The 26,536-nt window shown below is 39.6% G+C and overlaps 2 protein-coding genes across 4 annotated transcripts in view; one reads left to right on the plus strand and one right to left on the minus strand.

Annotated features, from left to right (window-relative positions):
- Positions 1 to 506: 506 nt before the first annotated feature.
- On the minus strand, positions 507 to 4,177 carry irf1b (interferon regulatory factor 1b). Of its 2 annotated transcripts, XM_074673163.1 has the most exons (10): positions 4,021 to 4,177; positions 3,240 to 3,332; positions 2,831 to 2,930; positions 2,575 to 2,742; positions 2,382 to 2,422; positions 2,154 to 2,277; positions 1,943 to 2,062; positions 1,810 to 1,829; positions 1,516 to 1,633; positions 507 to 1,229 (listed from the first exon to the last, which is right to left on the minus strand). In XM_074673163.1, the coding sequence occupies exons 2-10, from the start codon at positions 3,324 to 3,326 to the stop codon at positions 1,111 to 1,113; spliced, it is 897 nt and encodes a 298-aa protein (XP_074529264.1). In that variant the 5' UTR covers positions 3,327 to 3,332; positions 4,021 to 4,177; the 3' UTR covers positions 507 to 1,110. The 2 variants fall into 2 exon arrangements, with proteins under 2 accessions (XP_074529264.1, XP_074529265.1); XM_074673164.1 differs by lacking the exon at positions 1,516 to 1,633.
- Positions 4,178 to 16,294: 12,117 nt separating this feature from the next.
- The window catches only part of acsl6 (acyl-CoA synthetase long chain family member 6), a 66,006-nt gene continuing 55,764 nt past the window's right edge, over positions 16,295 to 26,536 (plus strand). The window contains exon 1 of one of the 2 annotated variants that reach the window (XM_074671895.1): positions 16,295 to 16,687. In XM_074671895.1, the coding sequence (XP_074527996.1) occupies positions 16,642 to 16,687 (46 nt within the window). In that variant the 5' untranslated portion in view covers positions 16,295 to 16,641. Of the gene's footprint in view, positions 16,688 to 21,504; positions 21,631 to 26,536 lie in introns of those variants that run through there. The other variant, XM_074671896.1, reaches the window with a different exon arrangement.

Raw genomic sequence — 26,536 nt, forward strand, 5'->3', positions numbered from 1 at the left:
AGAAAAGTGTTTATTTATTCATTTATTTTAACAAAGCTGTGTCTGGGAAACACAATTTGAAGATCTAGGTCAGTAGTTGCATAATGATGAAAATATCTTGTGAGGTCATAACCCACTTTTACAAAAACAACAAAAACTGCTTGTGTACACTTTGCAAAACAATCGTAATAGTTTGTTTTTCTCTCATTTAATCCTGTTTGATACGTTTGTTTAAAAATGGGTTTGGAAGAGGAAGTTTGTTGAAGGAAGCAGGGCGCAGCAACCGTATCGGAGCTGGCAAACTGTGTGTCCATTCAGCTCCGTACACACTGGATAAAGAGGTTAGGCGTGATAATTTGACTGTAAATAGCAACGCCAACACGCTCTTTAGATTTTGTATCAGGATGACTCAGCTCCGTACATATGAGTAGTTAATTTTTGAATCAAATAAAAAGAGACATATTTTTAAACAATAAACTTTTTTATTTTCTTAAAAAAACACAAACACAAACAACTATTTACACTTTACATTTGCTTTGAGCAAAACAAAACAAGCCACATGATTTTGATGTAGAGCTTTAACTTAACTTTTGCACCTAACGGAAAACAGATCCTTGATAACTTGGTGCCACACTGCCAGTCAAATCTTGCTGATATATGATCCTATATGCATGCTAAGGTAACTCCTAGCCACCAGGTATGTGTTGGTGGTGAAGTTAAACCATGTATATGCACTTCCAGAGTTTAGCACAACTTACTGTCATAAAAAATGGAAGCATTTCAAAGCCTTGAACCAGCCAAAAACAATGAATACAAACATGAGTGCACTGAGTAGCTTCTGTAGGACTTCACAGACGGGTTGAGGGAGATGATGAAAGCTCTCAGAGCTCGGCGCTGAGTGTCAAACACAAAGGAAGTGGCACAGAGGAAGGAAGCAGAGGGGGGTTGTTTTAGCTTAACATGAGGACACCACCCTTCACGGATTGCATGGATGATGATGATGATGAAGAGGATGGTTGTGTCATGTGGAAGAAAGAGTCTGTTTGGTGGGACAGAAAGCAGGACAAGCTTTGTAAAAGTCCAAAGAGACAAAGCACCGTCCTGTCCTGTCCTGTCCCGTCCTGGTCTAGGTCAGACGGTGAACATGGGGTTCAAATCTAAAGCGGCGAAGCTGCTCCAGGGGTCGTCTAGGGAAGTGGTGAAATCTGAGCCCAAAGTCGTGTAATGTGGCATCTCTTCTAGATCCTCGACTGTAAGACAAAGAAATCACAAATAAGGACATTGATTTTAAAAATCTGGATAACAAAATGTTGAATCAAGAGGCATGATGGGAAATGTAGGACTAGTGGCAACATTTCTGACCTTTACTTTAGTCCAGATGTGAAACTTTCATTTACTTTTACAATAATTTTAAAGTTACTTAACTTCACATCAGGAAACTTTGAAGGAATACTGAATTAATTCAAATCCTTCCAATCAGATTCAACCATTAGATTCATCTAAGGACAATCCTGACTCATCAACAGCAACATTTACCTGAGGAGGACTCACTCCACTGGCTTCCTGGACTGGTGCATGCTTCATTGCTCAGGAACCCCTTGCTGCTTATACTGCTCGACATCCACTGTGCGTCTTGCTCCAGTTGCTGGCAAATCTGAAAGAGCAACACTGGACTAAGTACGGCTACAGTGCTTTGTACAAACTGTGAGTTTGTCCCACATCAAACAATTTTTGAGAATTAGTGGTGTTAACTGCACGAGGATGGGCAGGATAAGACAAACATGGGTTTTCCTGTCAATGAAAAATGCATGCTCCTAAAATGATGCTTACCTCGATAATTTCGGCGTAATCTGGAAGATCACAGCAAAGAGAAGGAAGAGAAGAGGAGTACATTTAGTTTGTGATATTCAAACTTGTGTTAAACCTTTTATTTTTAATTAGCTTTTAATATCTATTATCTTACCAGTGTCATGCTCTGGTGAAACTTCGAATTTGTGCGTGAAGCCGTGTGAAAAGTTGTCAGATCCGATTTCAACTGAGAGAGACCAGTCTGGGACTTGGGATGGAGATATACAGGCTGCATCTAGGAAAAACGACAAACAATAAAAGTTAGTACAACTCTAGGAACAATTTGCAAAAACAAGTCTTTGGGTATCCATATTTTTCCCTCTCACCTTGCTGCTCTGTGTGCACCGTGCTGTCGACTGTGTTCTCCTGGGTGGACCAGGTGTCCTCACTCGCTGACTCGTTTATGGGGGACTGGGTGTCGCTGTAATCTGTGTCTTCCTCCGTCTTTATCTGCAGAGACATAAAAAAAGTCACGATGAGTTAAATTCAGGAAACTCTCTTAAAAAACATCCAGTTTTTAAAAATAAATAAAGAGGAAAATCTTCAGTATTTACCTTCTTCCTTGCCCTTGTTTCCTTGGATTTGCAACGTTTATCTGTGCAGACAAAAGAAGAAAGATCCTTGTTAGGCATCATTAACAGGCGTGTTTGCAGAACAAATATTTTTAAAGTGAGAAAAAATAGCTCAGTGGTTGATGCTGCAGGCCTCTTGTGAACTTGTATTACAACTTCCTGTCAGATGTCTCACCTCTTGATTTGTTCGCAGGGGGCAGCATCACGAAGACGCGCACGGCTTGGTGGCCTTTGTTAATGCTCTTGTCTTTCACCTCCATGATGTCAGGCAGAGAGTTCATCGCACAGCGGAAGTTGGCTTTCCACGTCTTGGGGTCGGAGTCCTGACCTTCAGTATATTTTCCTGTTGTAAAAAACAAAAGCATGCTGTTTAGTCTGCATCCAAAACATAATCAGTAAACACTTCATCATCTGTCTTCATGCTTACTCACCTGTGTGGATGGCCCATTTTTTGAAGAGGCACGCGTCCTTGTCCATCTCCCAGCCGTGGCGTGCTGCGTGCTTCCAGGGAATGGAGAACATTTTTTTCTCCTGAGGAAAAATCAGAAATAGTTGAGTTGCAATGAGGCTGGAGAGACGCTTAATACACAATAAATGGAGCAAGAAGAAGACACTTTAGCTAAGTTTTAGTCCATTTGATGCTATTTAAGAGAAAGCTATACCCACTACAGCCTCATACAGCTGCTTGCAGTGATCATTCCCCTCCAGTCTTGGACTCACGCCACTAAAAACTACTTATATGTTTTTTTTCAATTATTTTTCAACATTTTATGACTTTATCTCACTACTTTTCACTTTTTACTTTTAAGTGTTGGAGAAACAATCGATTAAGACTCTTACCTTGTCCACCCATTTCAGACCAGGGATCGATTCGGACTCGATCATGCTCTCCAGCCATGGCCTCATTCTCATCCTTGACACGGGCATGTTTGCCTAAAAATCCAACAAGAAGGGAGGACAAGGTCTTTAGAAAGAAAAAGATAAATGCTTTCGTTGAGAGAGGAACAGGAGTGAGAGGACTCCCACACCTCCCTCAGCTTAGATTTACTACTGCTGCTGGCTGTTGGACGATGAGAGGAGTTCACGGCCGGGGCATGCTGGTGCACAAGGGGGCGTGTATGTGTCAGAGTCGGCATTGCTTATTAAGGTCAAGATAACCCAAAAAACTTCCTGACTGGACTTTCAGACTTGTAAGTTTGCAGATACACTTGAACTTATTTTTTTACACAGTTCCAAATTATAAAGGCATTTTTTCCAACTGTTTCTATGTCTTACATGTTGATTTTATTTATTTATTTATTTATTTATTATTTTGCAGCTTAATCTCCCGAGCGCGTGTGTTTCTTCTGCATGCATGCACGTGCTATTAAAAAGTAAAAATTTAAAAAAATTAAAAATTAAAAAAAGGCGCACAGCTTATAAATGTTATTACTGCCTCAGCCACCTGTACTCATTTATAATAACATTGTAAAAAATCGCATGCATCAAAGAGGAAATATCAAGCATTTACTTTGAAAACTGCGCATTTGTCAATTTTAGCTTTAATAAAGATCTGCAATAGCAGATGTAAATAAGAGGAATCTGAAATAAGTGATAAATAAATAAGCGATAGTTTACTTACAGACTTTACTTGCTTGAGAATCCGAGAGGAAAATTCACAAGAATAGTCCGTTTGGTTTACGTTTGCAGCTCAAAAGTGTCTCCTCGTCTGTTTGTTATCCAAAGAGTAGTCCTTCTAGATCAGAAGTGTGACAACTGCTCGGCGGAGCTGCTTTTTATGCAGAGTGTCGTGGGTTTTCCCCGGTCTGCAGCACGCTGTAAAAAGTGTCCAACCTCCACAAAAAAAAAAAAAAAAAAAAAAAAAAAACTGACCTCAAGTTGACTCAGTTCTTCAATTCAATGACATAACTCATTATTTATCCCTTAGGATTAAACATTTTGGGAATAATACCGCCACATGTTCATGCACTGCATTTTTTCTTTTCAAAGAAATGAGCAAAATTAGAAAAAAGGCTTAAAAGCAGGTTGATGCAATAAACACTCAAAACTTAAGACTTATGTCCACAACATGATCATTATTCGCAAATGCGCATGTCTGTAAACACTTGAACTCTTTTTCTGCTTATTTGCATTAAACTGTTCCATATTTTCTTCTTTTTAATCCCTGAGTGCGGTTTATGGGAAATAAAGTCAGGTTGACTGCGTAACTTTTTACAGTGTACAATGGCGCATGCGCCTCAGCCTCCCCGTTGAAGCAGTAGACCTGTTTCCGAGAAATCACGCCGTTAAACGCAAGGAGGAAGTTGACAAAAACAAGGGCTTGATTCAGGTGGTTTGAGGCACGTAGAAAGACCAAACATTAAATATTAGCCGATTTTTCTGTCACCTTTTTTTCCTTTTGTCTTTCTTGAATGGGAGTGTGCAGACTTTGCAGACTGTTTTATTGTCAATGTGAAAATATACATTCATGATGATTTTATTACGCTGTAATCGTAATAATAATGTTAATAATGGATTCTGCAATAAAACATTTAAGTATTTTATTTTTATTTATTTTTATTTCTTATTCTGACCCACTTTGTCCACAATTGTACAAATGTTATAATCAGCCATATAAATATAAAACTTCTGGACATACTTCATCAAATTAGAAATCATGCATAAACTATGATAATTAACATAGATAGAATAGTTATACTCTTACACCCGTGCACACACACGCACACACCTACATACACCCACGCATACCGTATCCACGCCAAGTGCAAGGCATGATCAACATGTGCATGAGACCAGCCCTTTAGTATAAACAGCAGCCTAGCAGAGAAGTGGCCGATTTACAAGAAATGGTGTTACAAGTGTCCAGCAGGGGCAGTGTTGTACAGAGATACTCGTGGCTGGGCCATGGTAGTGAGGGGATGATGACACAGCGGGAAAAGGAGCAGAAGCAGCAGCCGTGTGGGGGGCTGTAGAGCGCCTTCACACATATTTATCAATTAATATTAAGTTAATTCAACGAGAGGATATGGATTAATCCAAATTGTGGGGAATGCATGAGTACAACCGCGAAGTGGAAAAACGAGGAAATTAGAGAGTATTTGACGCTATTTTATCTCAAATTCTTCCTCAATGTTGTGGTTTATTTCTTACTTTTTAGTAAAATCACGTCAGAATAAGCTCCAGAGGTTTTCTATTAAGCAGGGAAGCATGCCTCTCAATATTTATGTTAACGTGGGAAACCCCACACGAGCCTGGAGAGTCACCGGTGCTGTCAATCCAGGGGCTTCCCGGTTGGTGAGCATGCGCACTGCGCGGTCGTGCTGTAATGTAGCTGTGGCACGCGCGCCTGGGAGGGTATGTCAGGGAGTTTTTCTGCGGAGTTTTCACCGGCTGTGGGGCTGCGGGTTTTCCCAATGCAAGCAGGATTTTGGATAAGGGGGAAAGCCATCCCAATTTTCCCACAATTAATGTTTGTTTTTAAACAATTACAGGTGTAAACAGACTACCTGCTGGTGTGTTTCAGAAGTCTGCAGAGAAATTATGTGAGTTACAGGAAGTCGGTAGACTGGTTTAGGCAACATATGTGTCAGCTGACAGTGGAGAGTGGGAGGTTATTACTCTGAATGCTCCATCTATGGATTTTAACTTGGACTAGATTTCAAAAGCCACTCATATACCACTCAAAATATTTTTTTTTCCAAAGAAAAACACATTTTCATGCAATTCTCAAACAGTTTTACCCATTTCACAAACAATTATGACTAAAAAGATGATAAGGCCTATTAAGCAACTGTCAGTCCCCTGCATCAATCTCCTGGTATGGTTGCTAATCCTATATTTTATCTCATTCTAACTAGTTAAATTTGTTTTATTTCTTCATGTTTTGAGGTTAATTGATCATTAGAAAACTCTTGAGTCAAAAAGGAGCACTATGGTATTCTTTGGGTTAGTTCATTATCTGATGAATCAACCCACTCTGAGTTGCCATAATCAAAAATATGCAGAACTTGTGTTTTAGCATTTAGCTTCAGATGAGTTTGCATTCTTTAAACATTAAATTTAAACTGGAAGTAGCATAAAACTGATCATTTTTTTTGTGGCCAGTTGTCCAAACGATGCTATGCCATGGGGTCAACTTCTATTGAATTTTGACAGCTATAGAGCATCTGGTGTTTTGGAGTTACGAGCGACCATGCTAACTGGTAACTCTGAGCCAAACGTGTCACAGGCAACAACCACCAGTTAACAGGGTCACACTTTACACCAGTGACAACTGCGGCTGTTATTATGTCGCACTGTCGTTAATAATAGGTGAGCCTATAAACTATGATTCAAAGAAATATATTTTAATTTATATGTAAAACTATGGTTCATTACCAGCAGGGGCGTAGCTACAATTAGGTAAACACAGGCAGTTGCCTGGGGCCCCGAGATTCCCAGGGGCCCCCAAAGCATCTCTTAAAAACTGATTTATGAAGTTCTCTTCAATTAGAAGCATTTCTTTTTTCTAAATCTTACTTCACATGCTTCAAAATCCATCAAAAGGCTTCATCTTTAATGATGGTTTTGGGTACTCCCCCTCCCTTCTTATTCAATGGGCCATTCCATGTTACAACACATCTGAAAATTTGATTCAGGAAGAAAGTGGTAAAAAAAACTTTTTTCACATTTTTTTTCTTATTTTCAACCAAGTCAGAAATAAAAACAATGTTGCTCTGAGATGTGAGATAAACATATAAGACTTTTAGGATTTTAAGGACTTTATCTAGCCCAGGAAACAGGATAATTGTCTCAAAATCAAACTTTTTGAGTTGGTGATAAACATTATTGTACAAAATCTCTTTTTTAGATACATAACTCACTGGACAGGGGGTCAAATAAAAATACATTAACTTTAAAATAATAGTACCAAAAAGTATGGTAACTGTAAATATCACCTCTTTCAGTAGATTTTTTTTCCACTTTTATGTTGTGCTTGATATTTACATATTTTCTCTTTACTACATTATTTTTTTCAATATTTACCTATTGTAATGTTTTTCGCTTCATACTTTCTTGTTTGTTACTGTTACTCTGTAAATTCCCCACTATGGGACAAATAAGCTGTCAATTGACCATAAAAGATTTCAAATCCAGGACAAAGTGGACTAAATTATGTATTCACTTTTTTTCAAAATCAAACTTAAACTTAAACTTATACTTGAGGAAATGCATTTAGTTGCGTTAAGTTACCGTGTACAAGATTAGCACTGTCTCATGCCTTGATTCTCAGAAAGAGACAGTGGACCCAGGGAAGGCCAGTCTAGCTCTGAGGAAGAGGAGTTACAAGGACATGGAGGGCCCCATTGACTGGGTTTGCCTTGGGCCCCCAAACCACTAAATACGCCCCTGATTACCAGACTATTAACAAGTCTTATTAGTTATCTTAAAATTAAAAAATCAGCGTTATTCTGATATTTTTGGTGCAGTTTTCCATCTGGATGAAGTTGTCTGGCTTTATATTGACCCTAGTATTAGTGGCATGTTTGCTTTTATTTGGTTTGGGAGGGTTTCTCATTTATTGACACATGTTTACGTCCTGATATTTCACAGTAAGTGCAAGAAAGTGTCTACTGATATTGAGCATCCAGTGACTTAGGTATGTGAACAAACAGCGGAGTGGCTATTGTTGTGCTTAGAAATCAATTAAATGAAAGTCTGTTTTGAGTGAAACTGTTGCCATATTTTCTCTACTATCCATGTTGGCTAAACCAGCAGCAAAGAGAAGGGTATCTCACAAGTCTTAGGGACTCTTACAGCTTGTCAGGGATTTGACGATTTTCTGTTCCTTCATTTACTTGATCTGAAGCCTATTCTTGTGTACTTTGAACATAATTGTTGTTTATTTGGGAAAACCATCCTTGCTATAAAGTACTTAAGTGATAAATTCCTCCACAGTTATCATGCTCTGTGCTACCTGTGATAGCCGCTCTGATTATTTAGGCCACCTGCAAGGTTAAGACAGTAATTTGAGGCTTTGCGATGAGACAAGCAGCTTGAGCATCCAATCTCCCCCTGGACCATCTGTTTTGACAGCTCACTGACACTGGATCAGCTCAAAGCTGTGGTTAGTTAGCCTGCGTTTGCCCTGCGACCTCAGGCAGGATGGGAAGGAGGGAGGGTCAGAGTCGGGGGTTACATGCGGGGCACAGTATCCACATTTTACACAACTTGGCATGAAGTTTAAGGAATTTAGTCTGCTTAGTCTTGTAGCATAGCACCCAGCTTTACTTACCACAGTTAACTTCAGGATAAAAGCTCAGCATTAAAGGGTTAACTTCCTGACCCTGTGACTTATTTTCTCCTCAGGTTCCTGCTAAAGTTACAAAGTAATGGGACAATGAAAGGTGGAAAAATGCTTTTGAATTGGGTGTGGATGAAACAGGCTCAGGTAAACAAAGCTAGGGAAAAGAAGGTTATTAATAATCTTAATTGCATCAGGATTTACAACATGTGTAAAAACAAAAAAACGGGCTTCAACAGCCAAGTTTCCATGGATGACACATTCTTTCCTCAGGCCCCGTCACACTTTAGTTTCATCATCACTGAAGGTTTCACCCACACTGGCTGACTGTGTGGTTTAGCTCCCCCTTCAGGCCAACACCGGTAACATATGACTGTCCACATTAGAGTCAAAGATTTCATCACCCTGTGTGTGTTTTGCAAGAGAAAAGATCACTACTTTTGACCAAGATCAGACTTTTTAATGGCAAGTTTATTTATGTTGCACATTTCAGCAAGGCAATTCAAAGTGCTGAGGAGTATTTAGTGGTTTGGGGGCCCAAGGCAAACCCAGTCAATGGGGCCCTCCATGTCCTTCTAACTCATCTTCCTCAGAGCGAGACTGGCCTTCCCTGGGTCCACTGTCTCTTTCCGAATATCAAGGCATGAGACAGTGCTAATCTTGTACATGGTAACTTAACGCAACTAAATGCATTTCCTCAAGTTCTTTACTTTAGTTTGATTTTGAAAAAAGTGAATACATAATTTAGTCCACTTTGTCCTGGATTTGAAATCTTTTATGGTCAATTGACAGCTTATTTGTCCCACAGTGGGGAATTTACAGAGTAACAGTAACAAACAAGAAAGTATGAAGTGAAAAACATTACAATAGGTAAATATTGAAAAAAATTATTTAGTAAAGAAAAAATATGTAAATATCAAGCACAACATAAAACTGGGGAAAAAAAATCTACTGAAAGAGGTGATATTTACAGTTACCATACTTTTTGGTAGTATTATTTTAAAGTTAATGTATTTTGTATTTCACCCCCTGTCCAGTGAGTTTTGTATCCAAAAAAGAGATTTTGTTCAATAATGTTTATCACCAACTCAAAAAGTTTGATTTTGAGAAAATTATCCTGTTTCCTGGGCTAGATAAAGTCCTTAAAATCCTTAAAGTCTGTTTATCTCAGATCTCAGAACAACATTGTTTTTATTTCTGACTTGGAAAAGCACATTGAATAAGACAGGAGGGGGAGTACCTAAAACGATCATTAAAGATTAAGCCTTGTGATGCATTTTGAAGCATGTGAAGTAAGATTTAGAAAAAAAGAAATGCTTTCAATTGAAGAGAACTTAATAAATTACTTTTTAAGAGATGCTTTGGGGGCCCCAGGCAACTGCCTGTGTTTGCCTAATTGTAGCTACGCCCCTGATGATAATAATAAGATACATTTAAAAAGGCAGCAAACAGGCAATTTACTCTGAACAAGCACCAATGCCTTTTTTTGTTTTTAATTTTGTTTTGTTCAAACCTTGCATGAATTTTCAAGCAAAACTTCACTCATTCACTTCACATTTTAAAAGTTGAGCTACAGAAAGTCAAAGAATGATTGTTGAGAGCCTAACTCTCAGATGAGGCATTGTCAGTGTGGTCATAACATAAATCTGAAACATCCTTGTGTGGCCTGATGGAGAAATACGACAGCAACTGCGAAGAAAATTGGCCTCGACACTGAACACCACTCAGTCAAGGGTTTCTCACGACGGTCTGGATGATTTATTAAGTAGGAACTAAGAGACAAAAAAATCTACAAGCCCAGCATCGACACTTCCTACAGGTGGGAGGTCTGGGTTGGCCTAAACCCATGTGCTGTTTTCAATCATGTCTGTGTTTCTTTATCATATAAAAATTCAGATGAGATAAACTAATTTAAATAAGTAGGAAAAAGTTAACAAAAGGCAGAGAGTTCCTGTCCACTCACTTATCTTCTAAAGAACAGTGGAGAAGCAGCTCAGAGCCTGTCGCTGGTGCATAACAGTGACTGTAAATATGAACAGCGTTTAAAAGACTTTTTATGAGCATGTGCAGACTGCCTGTCTTCACCGCCAGGAATGTAAAACAGGTCAAAGCTCCTGGTTTTAAAGAAGTTAAACAAAAACGCCTGATTAACAAAGAGAGCGCTGTGTGCTGCTCTGCAGGCAGCTTGTTACCTCATGTTCATCACTATCAAAGCTTCACCTGCATGTTAAGAAAAGTCAAAACTATTTCAGAGTCCTCATGGGATTTGAGGTTTAGTATCATTAAACATCATTTAACAGGGTATTGTTAAATGAAATCTGCTTTTACATCTCATTTTTTTTAACTTTGTTACCTGTATAATAATTTATGGCCTCTGGAAAACATGTTACTGATTAAACCGTGGTGAACCTGGAACAAGCGGAAGACAGTAAATCAGGTTCAGAGGGTCAGTGGGTCACAGTGATGTCTTGCTCACATCTGCGGTTTCTTATCTGTAGTAAGATAAAGAACTGACGTGCTGTCCTTTTTGTGTTTTATCTTTAAGTCAAATTTTTTTGTATTTCATTAAAAAGGTCTTACTCTGAACTGTTTTCAATGCACCAAACAGATTTTATTTCTACATGCATATCTAAAATAAAAAAAAAAAAAAAAAACACCCTGCACAGTTTTATGGGTTTGCTTGGATTTTATTGCCTCTGTGACATAACTGTTTGCTCACTTTGACCCCAGTTATTTTTGATAACGGCAGTTTATCTGTCCACTACTTTGACTTCCTTTAATAAAAAATCCCTTATTCTGCTTGGTTGGCTGTCATTATTATTATTATTATTATTATTATTATTATAATTATTATTATTATTATTATCTTTTTTTTTTTTAAAGAAAAACTGTCAAATTCAACATGAATCTTTTTTATGTGTGTATATATAAATAACACTTAGTGGAGAAGCCTTTGTTTGCAATGACAGCTTCCAGACGCTTCTTGTATGTTTGAACTAATGGCCCACACTGCTCAGGTGTGATTTTGGCCCATTCCTCTGCACAGATTGTCTTTAAATCTGGAATATTCTTTGGTGCCCTCTGGTGAACCCTTTTCTTTACTTCTTTCCACAAATGTTCAGTTGGATTGAAGTCAGGTGATTGACTAGGCCATTCTAACAGATTGATTTTCTTTTTTTGAAAACATTTGAGAGTCAACTTTGCCGTGTGCTTTGGATGGTTGTCCTGCTGGAAGGTCCAGCCACGTCTCATCTTCATCATCCTGGTGGATGGCAGCAGATTCAGATCAAGAATTTCCCCATACATGGCTCCATTCATTGCTCCGTCAGTTATATGAAGTTTGCCAACACCATGAGATGAGAAACAACCCCATGCCATGATGCTTCCACCTCCAAGCTTCACTGTTGGTGTAGTGTTTTTGAGTGATGTGCAGTACCATTTCTCCTCCAAACATGGTCTGTAGTATGACAGCCTAAAAGCTCAATTTTGGTCTCATCTGACCAGACAACATTCTCCCAGTATACTACAGGCTTGTCAAGATGCTGTTTAGCAAACTTTGAACCAGCTTCAACATGCCTTTTCTTGAGGAATGGAGTCTTGCGGGCTGAGCGTCCCTAGAGGAGATGGCGGTGGACTGCATTGCCTATTGTTTTCTCTGTAACAATTGTACCTGCTGCCTCCAAGTCTTTCTGGAGCACTTTCAGGGTGGTCCTTGGCTCATTGAGTACTCTTCTGACTATCTTTCTGACTCCCTGGTCAGAAATCTTCAAGGAGCTCCTGTGCGTGGCCTGTTGATGGTAAGGTGGTGCTTCTTCCACTTGTGAATAATGGCCCCAACGGTGCTGACTGGAATATTCAGGTGCTTTGATATAAGTCTGTAACCAGTTCCATTCTGATGCTGAGCAACAATCAGGTTGTGAATGTCTTCAGAGAGCTCTTTGCCTTTACCCATCATGAGGTGTGTGGTATTTAACTGCTTGGTGAAAAAACGTCCTTTTTTTATAGGACCATCAATTTGCTCTAGCCCAGCTGATGTTGGTTTGCACTAATTGGAAGTTCAAGTAATAATTACTGACAGATTCCAGGTGGTATGGTGCATTTCCTCGCCAAAGTATACAGCCTTTCCATGGTGTTCAATACTTTTTTCCTGTGTTATCATACTTAATTCCACATAATCATTATTTATGGACCTGAATGTTGTGATTTCTTTTCATGTGTGGATTATTTGAGTTAATACCAATGTCTGGTAGAAATTTCTTTTGAATTGTATCTTTGGAAATAAATGTGATGAGAAAAATAGTTATTTTTTCTAAGTATGTCATTTTTTCCACCTCCACTGTTATTTAAGAGCAACCTCTGTATGTTAGCATGCTTACAGACTCACTCCACTTAGATGAAGTTGTTATTGTAAACAACTCGACTTCTACCATTATCATGATGCATTGTTAGAGTATGTACATTAGCATCAAACCTCAGCTGTACGTGACTCTGAACCTGAGCACAGCCACTAAGTGCTTCAGGCAGCTGTAGCCTGTTAGCTCTGATACATTTAAATTCAATGAGGTAAAGTTAAAAGTTGCAGATATAGGTTTGTAAATCATGTCTGGTTTAAAAAAAGGTGTAAATTAATCCAGAAACTTGAAGAATTTCTGATTTATAACCATCAGAGAAGGGGAGACACGGGAAATTCCTGTTTGATACATACCCCTTTTGACCTCTGACCTTTGCTTTAACGTTCCCCATATGTGAAAGCTGAGGAACTTAAGGATGCTGTATTTCAACTTTTAGAGCAAACGTAACATGTTTATGTCTTACATAACTTTGAGTGTGCTGCTTTTCTTGGCAGTTTTTCTTTGTTTGTGTGGACTTTGGTCACTTTGCAAGAGAAATAAATCACGCGATCAGTGTCAAACTGCATCCACTCGCCTGGTGTCCTGATGATTACAGGTAATGCAAAAAATTTAAATAATGAAAATCAGATTTTTTGCTTAATTTATGTCTTCCTTTGCATTAATTAAGTTAAGTTTTGGATGACACTGGGAAATACTGAAATCTTATCAAGTTTTTTTGTCTTTTTAGACTTAATATGAGCCTCTGATCAGTCCAGAAAAATGTCTTGTTTAAGTTATTTGAAGTAAAAAATGAGGTCTGAATTGTTTGTAACAAGTTAAAAAATCTGCCAATGATACAAGACTAAAGTTAGTTGTATTAAGACATTATTTATAGTTTTAAGCTAATTTTCAAGCAATGTTTTCTTGTTCCATTGGCAGATTTTTGTACTTGTTATAAGCAATTCAGACCTCATTTTTTGTCTTAAATCAACTACAAACAAGACATTTTTCTAGACTGATCAGTTTTATGTGGCTCATATCTAGTATAACAAGACAATTTTTACTTAAAATAAGACAAAAACACTTGCTAAATTAATGCAAATCTTACATCTTTACACAAATCTGCTCAATTACGTAGTCTCAGAATGAAATCTGAGGTCGGAAACTGCCACAATTCTGAGATCTCACAACAAGCCCTGCATAATTAACCACATGTTAATTATCACACTCTGAGTCAAATAGGAGCTGACAACTATACTACAGATATCACTGGGTGAGAACTGGGGTGCACCCACACATGCAGACAACCTTTCATGTGTACACTCATAGCTACGGTAAGGGCAGAGTCACCGGTCACCTTGACAAGCGTGTCAGTGGGAGGAAGCCAGAGTGGTCAGAGATTCACGCATGCTCTGAAACTACACCATGATAATTAATTTCACTCAAATTGAGTATTTTACAAGGCATTCATGACCATTTGGCCACGTAATAGATGTTAATTTATCATGCTTGTTTCTCCTTTTCACTATGCCAGACTAGGATGCCTGCAAAGCATTTCTGCCCTCAGTACAAGTCATTTAGTTCCTTCATTGCCCCACAATAGCGTTCTCAATATAATAATTTAATAATAATAATTTTATTATTTGTATAGCACTTTTTAAAACAAGGTTAACAAAGTGCTTTACAAGCATTCAGCACAAATAAAACACAAACAAACAAACAATGAGCACAATAAAATAAAAACAAAAAGCACAGTTTAAAATAAGACTAATAGTGAGAGACAGTGTAAAAGGACATGGGGTGAAAAGGTCCTTTCCATAATTTATAGTACTTAATAGAAACCCAGACAATACAAGAACCATGCAGCCTAAAAAGAGACCATGATCCTCAGTTTTAGGCCATTCTGAAGATCTCGTTGAAACGCTCCGTTTGGAGAATGACCTCCAGTAACCTCGCAACGTCACAGCCCTTTGTGCTCTGATTGGTCAGTTCTATCAGAGGGGCAGAGGGGGTAGAGCCAGGGGGCGGTTTTTGCAGCATGGCAGTATTTACAAAATCGCCATATTGGATGGAGCAGACTGAGCGAGTTTGCTGTTTACTATGTTATTACCGCAGCATTATTGTGGTCCAGGTTCACAGTGCATGTCAGAACAAGCATGCAAATATCACAGTCTCACTAGTATTACTACGTCTGCTAAAACTACAGTGTTTTAACTGCTAATTCACCATGTAAAGCCGAGCTGCTCAGCAGAGCAGAGTCCCTGCATCCAGCATCTGAGGGGGGATACTCGGCTCTTGGTGGGTGTATCCCTCGGTGGCGGTTGTGTGACTAACTGACATCACAGAGGAGGAGCTGCTTTATCAGATTACTCCAATAAAAAGAAAGAATCCTCATGTCGTCACAAAGGTCGAAATCTTGCGGCCAAATGGCAATGACCTATTTTCAGAGGCATCAAATCTCGTTCTAGGATATCAGGAAAAATACAATATCTCATTTTTTGAAAATTCAGGGGGTGAAAGGTCTTGTTTTCAAATTTATTATATTATATGCAAGTATTAAATCAGGGATCAGCATATGTCCCCTTTAAGAAGACCCACTAATCAAATCAGATTGGGCAACAACACTGAGTCTGTTTTATGGAATAGCAGTGAGAAACAAGAAATACTCAACATATTTGTTTTTTCCAAAAAGTATATATAGATCAAGAAAGGTATTAATAGTATCTTGTGTTACAGAAGCCAGATGTCGTCAGTGAAATGCCAGTGAGCTAAAAAGGAATCCCCACTCCACGCACGCTCAAAACACAACAAAATTTCATATTTGTTGTAATTCTGAGGATTTTTTCCCCCCTCATCCTCTGTCTCGTCATCACTCACTGCCTCTTCCTCTCCGTCAGCCCTTCTCAAGGTTACTTCAGTTCATAGGGAGTGTCTTATTGTACCACGTGATGCGGTGAATGCAAAGTTACTCTGTGTCAAAGCTTTGCGCAGCTGCAGGGACGTGAAAAGGCTGCATGGTGTGATGTGGTATGGACCAAAATAACACTTCAGCCCCTTTCTGATTAAAAAATGATGTGAGATGTTCACAAAATACACAAATATACACAGATTTAAGCTGTTTTAAGATGCAGTGTTTGGTTTATGTTATGTCTAATTTAAAGACGCAGTGTTTCCATAATAACAGTCAGATGAACAGGACGGTTTAATGTATTTATTTCAGTGAGCTGAGAGTTAAAACAAGAGTATAATGGAGGTAAATGTTTCCCAACAGACGACTCTACATCCTCAGTAACCTTGGCGTCGATCGCATCTTCCACCCGACCTGTGAGCCCTCTCATTTCAGCAGGGGTGTCTGCCATTGCGCAGCAGCCAACTAGGTGAAGGAGGACGCTCCAGCAGGCGGAAGGATGCTTTAATAGGCCGGGGGTCGGCGTCTGTTTCTCCAGTCAGCACGTTCCTGTAGAAACCTGCTGGACATCGCCATCCTTTGCCCTGCTCCCCCACTGTGGTCCGTCTCAGATATAGTGTCGCCCCCCCTCCTTAATCTCCCAGATCGGCGACTTGCTGCAGTCGATGCTGCAGTTTTGAGCCGCTCCTGCACCGGGACAGCTGACTCAATGAGAAAGACATGCTCGCATTCGTTTTGGTCTCTGGGTCGCTCTGGATTATATTAGGTGAGTTTGATATCTGATGCTTTTTATTTTCATTCATTTTTTTCCTGTTTAGCATCGCTGGGCTGGGATTTGTAGGCAATGCACCTGTCTCATAGGGGCTGAGGCGCAATGTGTGCCATCCACTGCCGGCTTTTTCATTCATTAGCTAAGGCTGTGCTATTCCCTCCTTCTCCTCCTTCTTATTTTTGTACATAATCTCTCCCATGTAGGGTTTAATCTTCGCTGTTTTGCTGCAGTTGGCGCTCTGCCTGCTCCGTGACGCCGGGGACATTTTTAATTTTTCAGACTACACGTGCATGAACGCAGCCTGTGGATGCAAACGGGTATCTCATCACAGCTGACTCCAACTTCTACCACATTTCTTTGATGTAATCTCAAGGATTGTGAGGCTAATTTTTTTTTTAGAGAGGTTACCTCAACCAGGTAGCCAAAAGGCGGTTGCACAAGCAGCTGAATGCATGTGGGTCAGTCACAAAAAGATCAGTGATCACTGCGGATTGGTGTGTTTTTATTCCACCGTGTCCAACTGTGCGTTTTGCGTCAAAACTCATATTTCGAGCTCTCAACCTAAAGATGGGTAAAAGCGTGTGCATATGAAGCGGACAGCTGCTAAGGTCGTGTGACATTGTGCGTGAAAACCGGACACACGTCATTATAAAAACCCTATTAGGGAACGCTCCGTCTCCCACCAGCATTCAGCGCACCCTGCGCTTCAACCAGAACAATGCTGAGCCAAACATTTTGTTTTTTGGCTTTATTTCACACAGAACACGCCGGTTTATCAGGAAGCCGGTTGAAAAGTGAGCATTTTAACAGTGATGTCCTCCGCCATGCCTCGGTGATGGAGGGAGGGGGGAGGATGAGGAGGGATGAGGGAGGTATGACGCGCTTCGGATGAGCGCAGCTGATTGGAGGGAGCTGTCCAGGAGATATGGGTGCTGAAAATCCTGCGGCCTACCGGCAAACTGTGCAGAGAGCACAGCGTGCTCCGGGTTAGCGACACCACCCAAAGACCCTGGAGCCGGTGAATATGTTAAGAGGGAGACAGTCTCTGACCTTGTCGTCCTGAATAATCGCGAAAACGTGCTGTAAAATGAATAATCCCGCTCAATCTATGTTCTACAGCAGTGTTACATCCCAGATTAGAAGGATTGTGGAACAATAGCTTGGGCTTGTGCCATTTGTCATTGAAGAAATAGTCTGGATGCTGGGTTTAGAGGAGTATTTTTTTCAGCAGTGGTTTTACATTCATGTGAGGTTGACATTTAAAGGTACAGACACCTTGATTTTACTCTATTCTCCTTTTTAAGACAATAGCTTTGCTAGCAGCTGGAGAGCATGCTGCTTTCTCTGCTGCATTAATATTAAAATGTGCAGAATTGCAGGTGCTGCATTGTTAATAAGTGTCTCAGCCAATCAGAGGAGAGGCCAAAAATAGTTTAAAAAGCACTGAATTGTTGAGTTTCCTGTTGTAGGACCTAAAGGGGGTCCCCAGGGGAGATCAGTGACACCTCTTACCTGTCATTACATCCCAACGCCCTGCTGCTCCTCATCAATAATTCATTTTAATCACCATCTAGTGCAGCAGCACACAGCAGGGTAAACCTATTCTTTTTCCTCTCCTCAATATTTAATCCAGACCATCGTAGTGGCCACGCCCCGCCCTTTGGCACAAAACAGCCAATAATAATGCAGTGTTAAAGAGTCATCTGTCCTCGCCATGCTTTCTCCAAACTTTAAGCAGGGTTGAAAATCTGCAGTGGGAGTCAGATCTTGTAAAACCTGCAAATTAAAGATGCACTGCATGACTGCACAATGAGACAGGATGAGCTCTGAGTGTAAAGTCTCGCCTGCTGTGTAAGAAATGTCTGTCACCCAGTGAGTCCAGTGAAAGAAAGAAAATGTCGTTTTTTTGAGCAGCCTAAAACTTGCAGAATGCCTCCTAATCCTACAAAGAGGCTGCGATGTTGAGCCCTTTTTACTCTTAAGCCCAATTCCAGCGGTAATCAATAACATCAGCCGGTCTGCTTCCTCTCAGATCCACATGGCAGCTCCCCCCTCTCCCTGAGTGGCTTTTTGCTGCTTCAGCATCCAGTGGCTCCTCTTCCTCATGTTGTTTGAAGCTGTAATGGCTCAATGTAAAGTGCTGAAGCAGGCTCCTCTGGCCGTAACAGGCTCGGGTAGTTTTCCAATAAATCAGGCAACACAGTAATGTGTGTCCTCTGTTTGGTTTCCTTGGGTGAGTTTATCTTTTTGTTATTGTTAAGCCAAAGCGTTACTGTCCTTAAATCTTAGCAGTTGTGATAAAACTGTTCAAACTTTTTCTTTTTTTTTTTTTTTTTCCTGTCAATGGGTACAATAATGAAGACAGTCGCTATCATTTTAAAGTTCAGTGAGAATATGGGTAAAAATCATCATAATAAAATAGTAATAAATAAATAGATGCAAGAGATCAATCATTCAGAGAAGAAAAGAGAAAAAAGAGGAAAAGACAAGTAAATACTTAAAAAAAATAGTTTAAAAATAATAAAATAAAAAAATAAATAAATAAATAATAAAATATAAATTAAAATAAAAAAATAAATAAATTAACTAAATTAAAAACATCCCAAACAACCCCTTACTTGTATAATTTTAAAGTTCAGAGAGAATATGTGTGAAAATCATAAATAGATAAAAGATCAATCTTTCAGAGTAGAAAAGAGAAAAATTAGGAAGACAAAAAAATAAAAAATATACAAAAAATTTAAACAATTAAAAAGATAAAATAAAAAATAATAAAATATAAAATAAAATTTTAAAAGGAAATAAATAATAAATAACAACCCAAACAACCCTCAACTTGTATCATTTTAAAGTTCAGTGAGAATGTGTGGTAATCATGATAAAAAAAATACAATAAATAAATAGATAAAACTGATCGATCCCTCAGAATAGAAAAGATGTAAAAATAGGAAAAGAGAGGACAAAATAATAATAATAGTAATTTAAGAATAATTTAAAAAAATAAATAAATGAAAAACATCCCCAACAACCCCCAACTTGTATCATTTTAAAGTGAGAATATGTGTGATAAACATTATAAAAAAATTACAAATAAATAAATAGATAATATTGATCAATCATTCAGAGTAGAAAATGACGAAAAAGGAGGAAAAGACAAGAAAATAAAAAAAAAAAAAAAAATTTAAATATATTTTTTAAATAATTAAAAAAAAAATTAAAAAGTACATAAATAAAAAGCAACTCCAAATAAAAACCAACAATTAACACCCAATTTTTTTTTTATTTCACCTAAATTAACCCCTGAGGGAGCAGTGCTTGTCAGGCTTTTTGTCCCCAAACTCCTTCAAACAAAACTGTGTCCACAGAGGCCTGGTGCTGGATAAATTTGTGCAATTTTTTCCTCCACTTTTGACCCAAGAAAGAAATGTTTACAAGTCAAATTTATCCACCTTAAAATGTTTTAATGTGCCTTTTCTTTTTAAAAAAATCACCATGAACATTAAAAATCTGCAGACTGGGATCCACACACACCTTCATCCTCGCTTTGGTAGTCAAATCAAATTGTCTGCTCCCTCCTTTTGTATTCTTAATAGTATTTTGTTTGACTACAAACACTTATTTGCATATGTGTGTGTCTAGTCGTGTGTGTACATTGTGTGCCACTGTGCCAGAGTGTGAATGTGTGAATGTGTGTGTGTGTATCATTGAGTCAAGGAGAAGATGAGTGTGCCACATTTAGGCAGGGGGGAGGGTGTGTGTCGGAGAAGGAGAGAGTGTTGAAGGGAGGGGCATGTGGGTGTGGTGAGGCAGTGCAGCGTCTGTCGAGCCCAGGGTGGTGTGATACGGTGGCCAGCGAGGCCCAAACTAGACTGAAACGCAATCTCGCTTTTCTCCTCAGCTTAATCTGGCCGGTGGCAGTGGGAAGGTAATCACTAGTGTGCACAGGGTGATGTGATATCCGCCTGAGGCCCCTTGGCACAACACACACACACACACACATGTACACAGACCCACATCACACCTCACCGGCTGCCTGGCTGCCTCAGACGCCTTTGTAAGTGCCGCTTCATTGACTGCAGCTGCTTTAACCCTCATGCATTAAATTTACAGAGTAGAGCTTTTCTATCATTTTCATTTTCAGCTTTATGTTTTGTTCCTGATTCAGTGTTTGCATGACCCCCTTTAATTACATCTTTCTCCAGCATGTGTCTGATTTATTTTTTATGAATGATGCCTGCAATTACCTGTTGTGCAGAGTCTCACTGCTAGAAGGTAAATGGTTGTTTCTTAGGATCAAAAACTGTTTCTTTCAGTGGATGTAAAGGGAAAAGTGATTTGACTCTGTGTTTATGTCAGAGAGCAGAAAAATAGAAGTTGAGTAAAAAGGAGAAAAAGAAAGAAAGATGGCATGAAAGGAAAGAAAGCAGAGCAGGACGTCTATCAAGTGCAGTCGTGAGGTTACTACTGGTCATCTGTCTCCATGCTAATAGGCTGTAATCTCCCCACGTTGGACTCTAATCATTGGTGACGGCCCTCGGATGGCCTGATTGGGCGGGACTTAAGGAGGAAGGGTTGCCTCTCCTCCACTTTAAGCCTCAGAGGTCACAGGAAGTCAAGCTGGCCCATTCAGCGGCCCTCATCTCTCAGTCTGCACACAAACCTGCGATAAGTGGCGTCTCTGAGCGAGGATGAGAAAGTTCATCAGTGAAGCAGTTTTAAGTGCTTCAGTGTTTAACAATCAGTGCGACACGCTCTCACTTTGTGTTAACTGTGTTTGTTTTAATGGACTGCTGCACGGGGACCTTTCGCAGGTGCTCAGGGGAGCGGCTGCTCAGAAGCTCTTCAGATGAGATTGTGAGAAACTAACACGCGGTCTGAAGTCGACCAAAGCCCCTTCCTTAAATGCCGCCACGTCTGGATCACATTCAGCTGTTTCTGTGAGTGGAAACAGCTGGAAATGCTCTTTTTTCTCTTTGTTCATATTTCTCCCATCAGTGTGGGCCTTTTGAGGGAGTTTTACAACTTTAAAATCTTCAGACTGTGACTCAACTCACTGACTCATTCATCTAAAGCCAGTTACAACCAGATTAGTCTTATTAGCCATTATTTACAAAAGACACTAAAATATTTAACCTGCTGCTGAGGGTCCAGTCAAACATCCTCTGGTATGGAAGAAAAGTTTAACTGTTTGTTTTGTTGAACCAGATGGTCCTGCACAGTGTGTGTGCTTTGAATGTGCTCTCAGATATCAGACAGTTGGTATTATGTTTCATCAGCACAGTGTACAGCTGAGAGGCTTCATTCTCATACACACATTTATTAACGCAGCAAAACTTTTTATGATTTCCTACTTTTTTGATTAGTCTCAAGTTGGTTTTATCAGATAAATTATCCCACTGCTTTTGTAATTTTCATGCTTAATTGACACTGATCTACAGTCCTGTCTCTCACCAGGTTTCAAAACACCTTAGACTGAGAGCAGATGCTTCATTTATCACCAAAATCCTGGTGTAAAACAACTAACACTATTTAAAACTAAATGTATTCAGAGTACGAGAATGCACATAGATATAAATGTGTCAGATTGTAGCTGCAGGATCATTTCCATCCATGGTCCTGGGCTAATTAACTGAAATATGGAAGAAAAATAAATGAAGAATTTGATCTTTAAAATGTTGCTTGCCTGTGTTGTGACTAGGGATGGGTACCTTGCAATTGGTATCGGTACTTAACGTTACCATTTTCCGGTACTTTTTTCAATCAATCAATCAATCAATCTTTATTTATATAGCGCCAAATCATAACAAATGTTATTTCAAGACACTTTACAAAAACATTTACAGGTCTAGACCCGTAAATGTTAATAAAATTTTATTAGCAGAAACCCAACATCAAGACAAGATAAGGAGTCTTATCTCATCTTAATCCACCATGAGTACAGGACTTTGCAGCATTTAGCAAGTTACAATGGCAAGGAAAAACTTCCCTTTAACGGGCAGAAACCTCGGACAGAACCAGACTCATGTTAGACAGACATCTGTCTCGACTGTGTTGGGGTTAGAGAGAGACAGATAGAGGAGAGAGAGTGGGAGAGAGAGAGGGGGGGGGGGGGGGGGGGGGGGGGGGGGGATAGGGATACACACACACGCACACAGACACACACACAGACACACACACACACACACACACACACACACACACACACAGAAAGGGAGAGAGAGAGAAACAGACGCAGTCTGAAGTTTGGCGCTGTGGCGACAGTTAAGGTGAAACCAGCAGGCCAAATCATGTGGTAAAAAAATATCAATTTAATCAAATTTAATAATAATGAAATCTCAAATTTCTTTAACAATTTTTTTCTTCACTATATACTAAACTTGCTAGGTTTATGTCCAGCATGGAAAACTATAACCTACTCTTCCAGTCCCTCACAGTCACAAGGATGGGTTTAGGTACCTAAACATGGTACCTTTTGATTTTACGTGAATCGGCACCCGTACTTTTGACAGAATTCTGTCGGTACCCACAAAATATCGAACTCCTGACCTTGATAATCATAAAAAAGTACAGCACCAGGAAGAATAAAGTTGCCAAATGGAAGAAAGTCCTGGTCTTTCGTGGGTGCAACACCTGCATAAAGAGACCAAACTTCTGTGACCGTGTGTTTCAGAAACAGAAAACAGGAGTACAACAGAGTGTGAGGAAGGATGATGGCAAACTGTTGGGGTGTAGTTATTCCTCAAAGAACCAAGCTTCAACCTCCAGATGTGAGAAATAAAGCCCAGGAGGAAGTGGCAAAAACTGCAGTTCTCAGGCCTTGTCCACACATAGCGGGGTATTTGGGAAACCACATATATTTTTATAGCTCTACTGGTTTTGTGGTTTCATGTAGACACCAGGAAACAAAGTCTTTGGTTTTCAAACGTCACAGATGGATGACCAGGTCTCATTAGTTTAGTTTAATTTAGTTTAGTTTGGTTTATTTCGATCATATTTAAAAGTATACAAACCAAAGCGACACCACTGAAAACCATGTTGACCGAAAAGGTTTAGGCTGAAGCTACTTAGCTTATATGTGCCAAACCTTCTTACTGTATAACATTTATACCAGAGCAAAACAAAAAGTCAAGCAACACAATCTCAACAACCAATGAATGATTAATAATCCAAAAAAAGAACAGCAGCAAATACAAAAGAAGCAAATACACAAGAATTCCCGAGGACTTTCCAATGATCCCCTTTTTTCTTTTCTCACTTCCTTCCTTCTCCTCTTCCCTTTTTCTTGTTTTTTTTTTATTCCCCTTCTTTCTCCTCTCTCTCTTTTCTTCTTCCTTCCTTCCCTTCCCTTTACTCTCTTACCCCTCTGTCTCTCCCCCTCCTACATCCTCCCCTTTACCTATTTCCTTTTTTTCTTTCATTCTGAATGGATGGCACGGGTTTTACAGTGGAAATACAGGTTTGGCATGCGTCAAGCCACACTCACCTGTAGATTTGCATGGTGTGTGAGGACAAAAGTATTTTCAAAAACGTACAAGGGGGGATATTTGTATTTGGAAATACCCGGCTACATGTGTACAAGAGTGTCCAGCTCTAAGGCTGATTAATCAGCCTTAGAAACGCCAGAAACCGTAAACACAGCGAACCAAAAAAAGGTTAGCTCGCTCTTTTATCAATCAGCATGTAATGTAAGGGGGTGAAGTTATTAAACTCTTGAGTTTTTTCCACATAAAGGTACAGCAAGGTACCTAATGTGAACGAGCAAGGTTAAAATCAGCATGTCCAATATGACCCCATTGATGATGTGCTTCACCACTCAACACTCTGTATCTGAAATCAAATGGTTGACGTCACAGTGACAATGTCCATGAATCATACAGTCTGATACTGGAATCAAAGCTAACATGTTTAGTATCAAGCTGTTCACAACAGCAGCTAATTCTCAACCTGATCACTTTGTAAGTCTCTCTACAACTGACGATGCGAGGCGGCTATGCAAATTAGAACTCAAACAGGGTGAGCATGACATGACTAAACCTGACAGCACATTGTACTCAGCATCTTTTACATGGAGATGATTTCTGTCTGAGTCACATTAGATCAATGTTTTTGAGAATTTTTTAAAGGTCCCATATTCTGCTCCTTTTCTGCAGTTTAATATGGATCATTGATGTCTTCATGAAATGGTAGTAACATGTTTTGGTCCAAAAAGCCAATAAATCTAGCACAGCAGCATTGTTTCCAGGCTCTCATAGCCCCTCTGTTCAGAACGCTCTGATTTAGTGGGCGTGGCCTTCATATGTAAATGAGCCACCGCTGATACCGCCCCGCTCTTCAACGTCACTGAGAGCGGCGCCACGAGCTCCGAGTGCACCATGTTTAGAAAACAGCAAAGCTCGTTTACCGTAACATTAAAGGCTAAAACAAGAGGCTAACCGCAGCTAAAGTTAGCAACCTGAAGCTAACACACAGACAGGGGGGACACTGAGGAAAAGCTCTTCCATCTGCTCCACAGCACACAGCATTTAAAATACTCACATTTCCAGGGTCCCAGGTTTGTTGGAGGATGGTTGGTAATGCGCCTGGATTCAGGACCAGTCTATTGGCTAGCCCTCTGTTGGACTGTCCAAAGTTGGAAAAGCAGTCGGTCATGAAGTGACTAGCACACACATGCACAGTTTTACTGAGTGTAGCTGGAACATTTCCCTCATAAATGAACTCTAGACACTTAGTCCGTCTTCTTCCGAGATGGGAAGCTTGTGCATGGAACTATGTGGCTGTTTACTGCCAAAAACAGAGCAGTGATGGCTCTTCAACTTTGGCATTCTCCTCCTGCTGCTGGAGAGGAATCTCTACAGAAGCGAGGAAGGGGTTCGAGGGTATCTGCTCCGGTGGACCAATCAGGTCAGACTTGCTCCTGATTGGTCAAAAAAGGTAATCACTAACGTCGGCAAATCCCCAAAATCCAAACAGCTCATTTTAGGTCAGGATTTTACATTCACAAGCTCTACTAAGTACAGGTTTTGTCATTAAATATTACATTCTGTGGGCTGGTAGGAAAGCCAAAGACCCACAAATTTCACTAAAAGACTTAATAAAGAGATTTTTGCATAATATGGGACCTTTAAATTAATCTAACTATTAATCAAACGCACACATTCACACTACTAACATCTTTTCTTTTGCTTTTGTTCAAGAAGGGCTGGCAGTACAATCAACACGCCGAGTATCAGGTGGATTTATTTTCTTCTGTTGAAAGCTTTCAACCAAATTCATGGTTTTAATCAGCAGATGGAGCGTTCTCAGTTATCAGGTAACCTGAGGATTTATCTTGACAGCTGAGCTGACAATAACAAATGAGCCAACCACATTATCCAATGACAACGCTGAGATGTAGGAATTAAAAAAATGAAATTTGCAAATTGTTAGAAAAAAGTGTTTACAGGGGAAACTATAGTTTCCTGGTTCCATTCCTTTTTTTGCTGATTGGCCTCATCTGAGTATCCTTGGTTTTTTAGTAAATCTGTAATGATCTATCATATCATATCAACATTCCTTTATCCCAGAGCAACAAATCATCCTGTTCCTGGTGTAAGAGGAGGGAAGATAAACTCCTTATGGCGTGATGAGCTCTCAAATAAGACGGAGAGGTTTCTGAGTTCACATGCTGATAAAGGTCTTCACCAACCTGCTGTTTTTCCATCGACCAGCTGAAGCAACAATCTTTGTAGCAGGAACAGAGACTGACTTTAAGACCTGAATGTGAGTGTGTGTATGTGTTTGTATATGTGTCCCTGGGGTGTGTTATTGAGGTTACTACAGGACGGAGACTCAGACACCAAACGG

This window comes from Halichoeres trimaculatus, unplaced genomic scaffold (assembly GCF_033239565.1).
Source record: "Halichoeres trimaculatus isolate MK-OKI-2021-1 unplaced genomic scaffold, fHalTri1.1 fHalTri1_scaffold_6, whole genome shotgun sequence".
Taxonomy (NCBI): domain Eukaryota; kingdom Metazoa; phylum Chordata; class Actinopteri; order Labriformes; family Labridae; genus Halichoeres; species Halichoeres trimaculatus.

Bases quoted from the DNA above. Each gene is read 5' to 3' on its own strand.
- irf1b (XM_074673163.1), bottom strand. From the start codon at position 3,326: ATGCCCGTGTCAAGGATGAGAATGAGGCCATGGCTGGAGAGCATGATC. The intron at 2,931-3,239 runs GTAAGAGTCTTA...ATTTTTCCTCAG, and splicing joins GTCTGAAATGGGTGGACAAG to GAGAAAAAAATGTTCTCCAT. The intron at 1,830-1,942 runs GTAAGATAATAG...GTGATCTTCCAG, and splicing joins TTCACCAGAGCATGACACTG to ATTACGCCGAAATTATCGAG.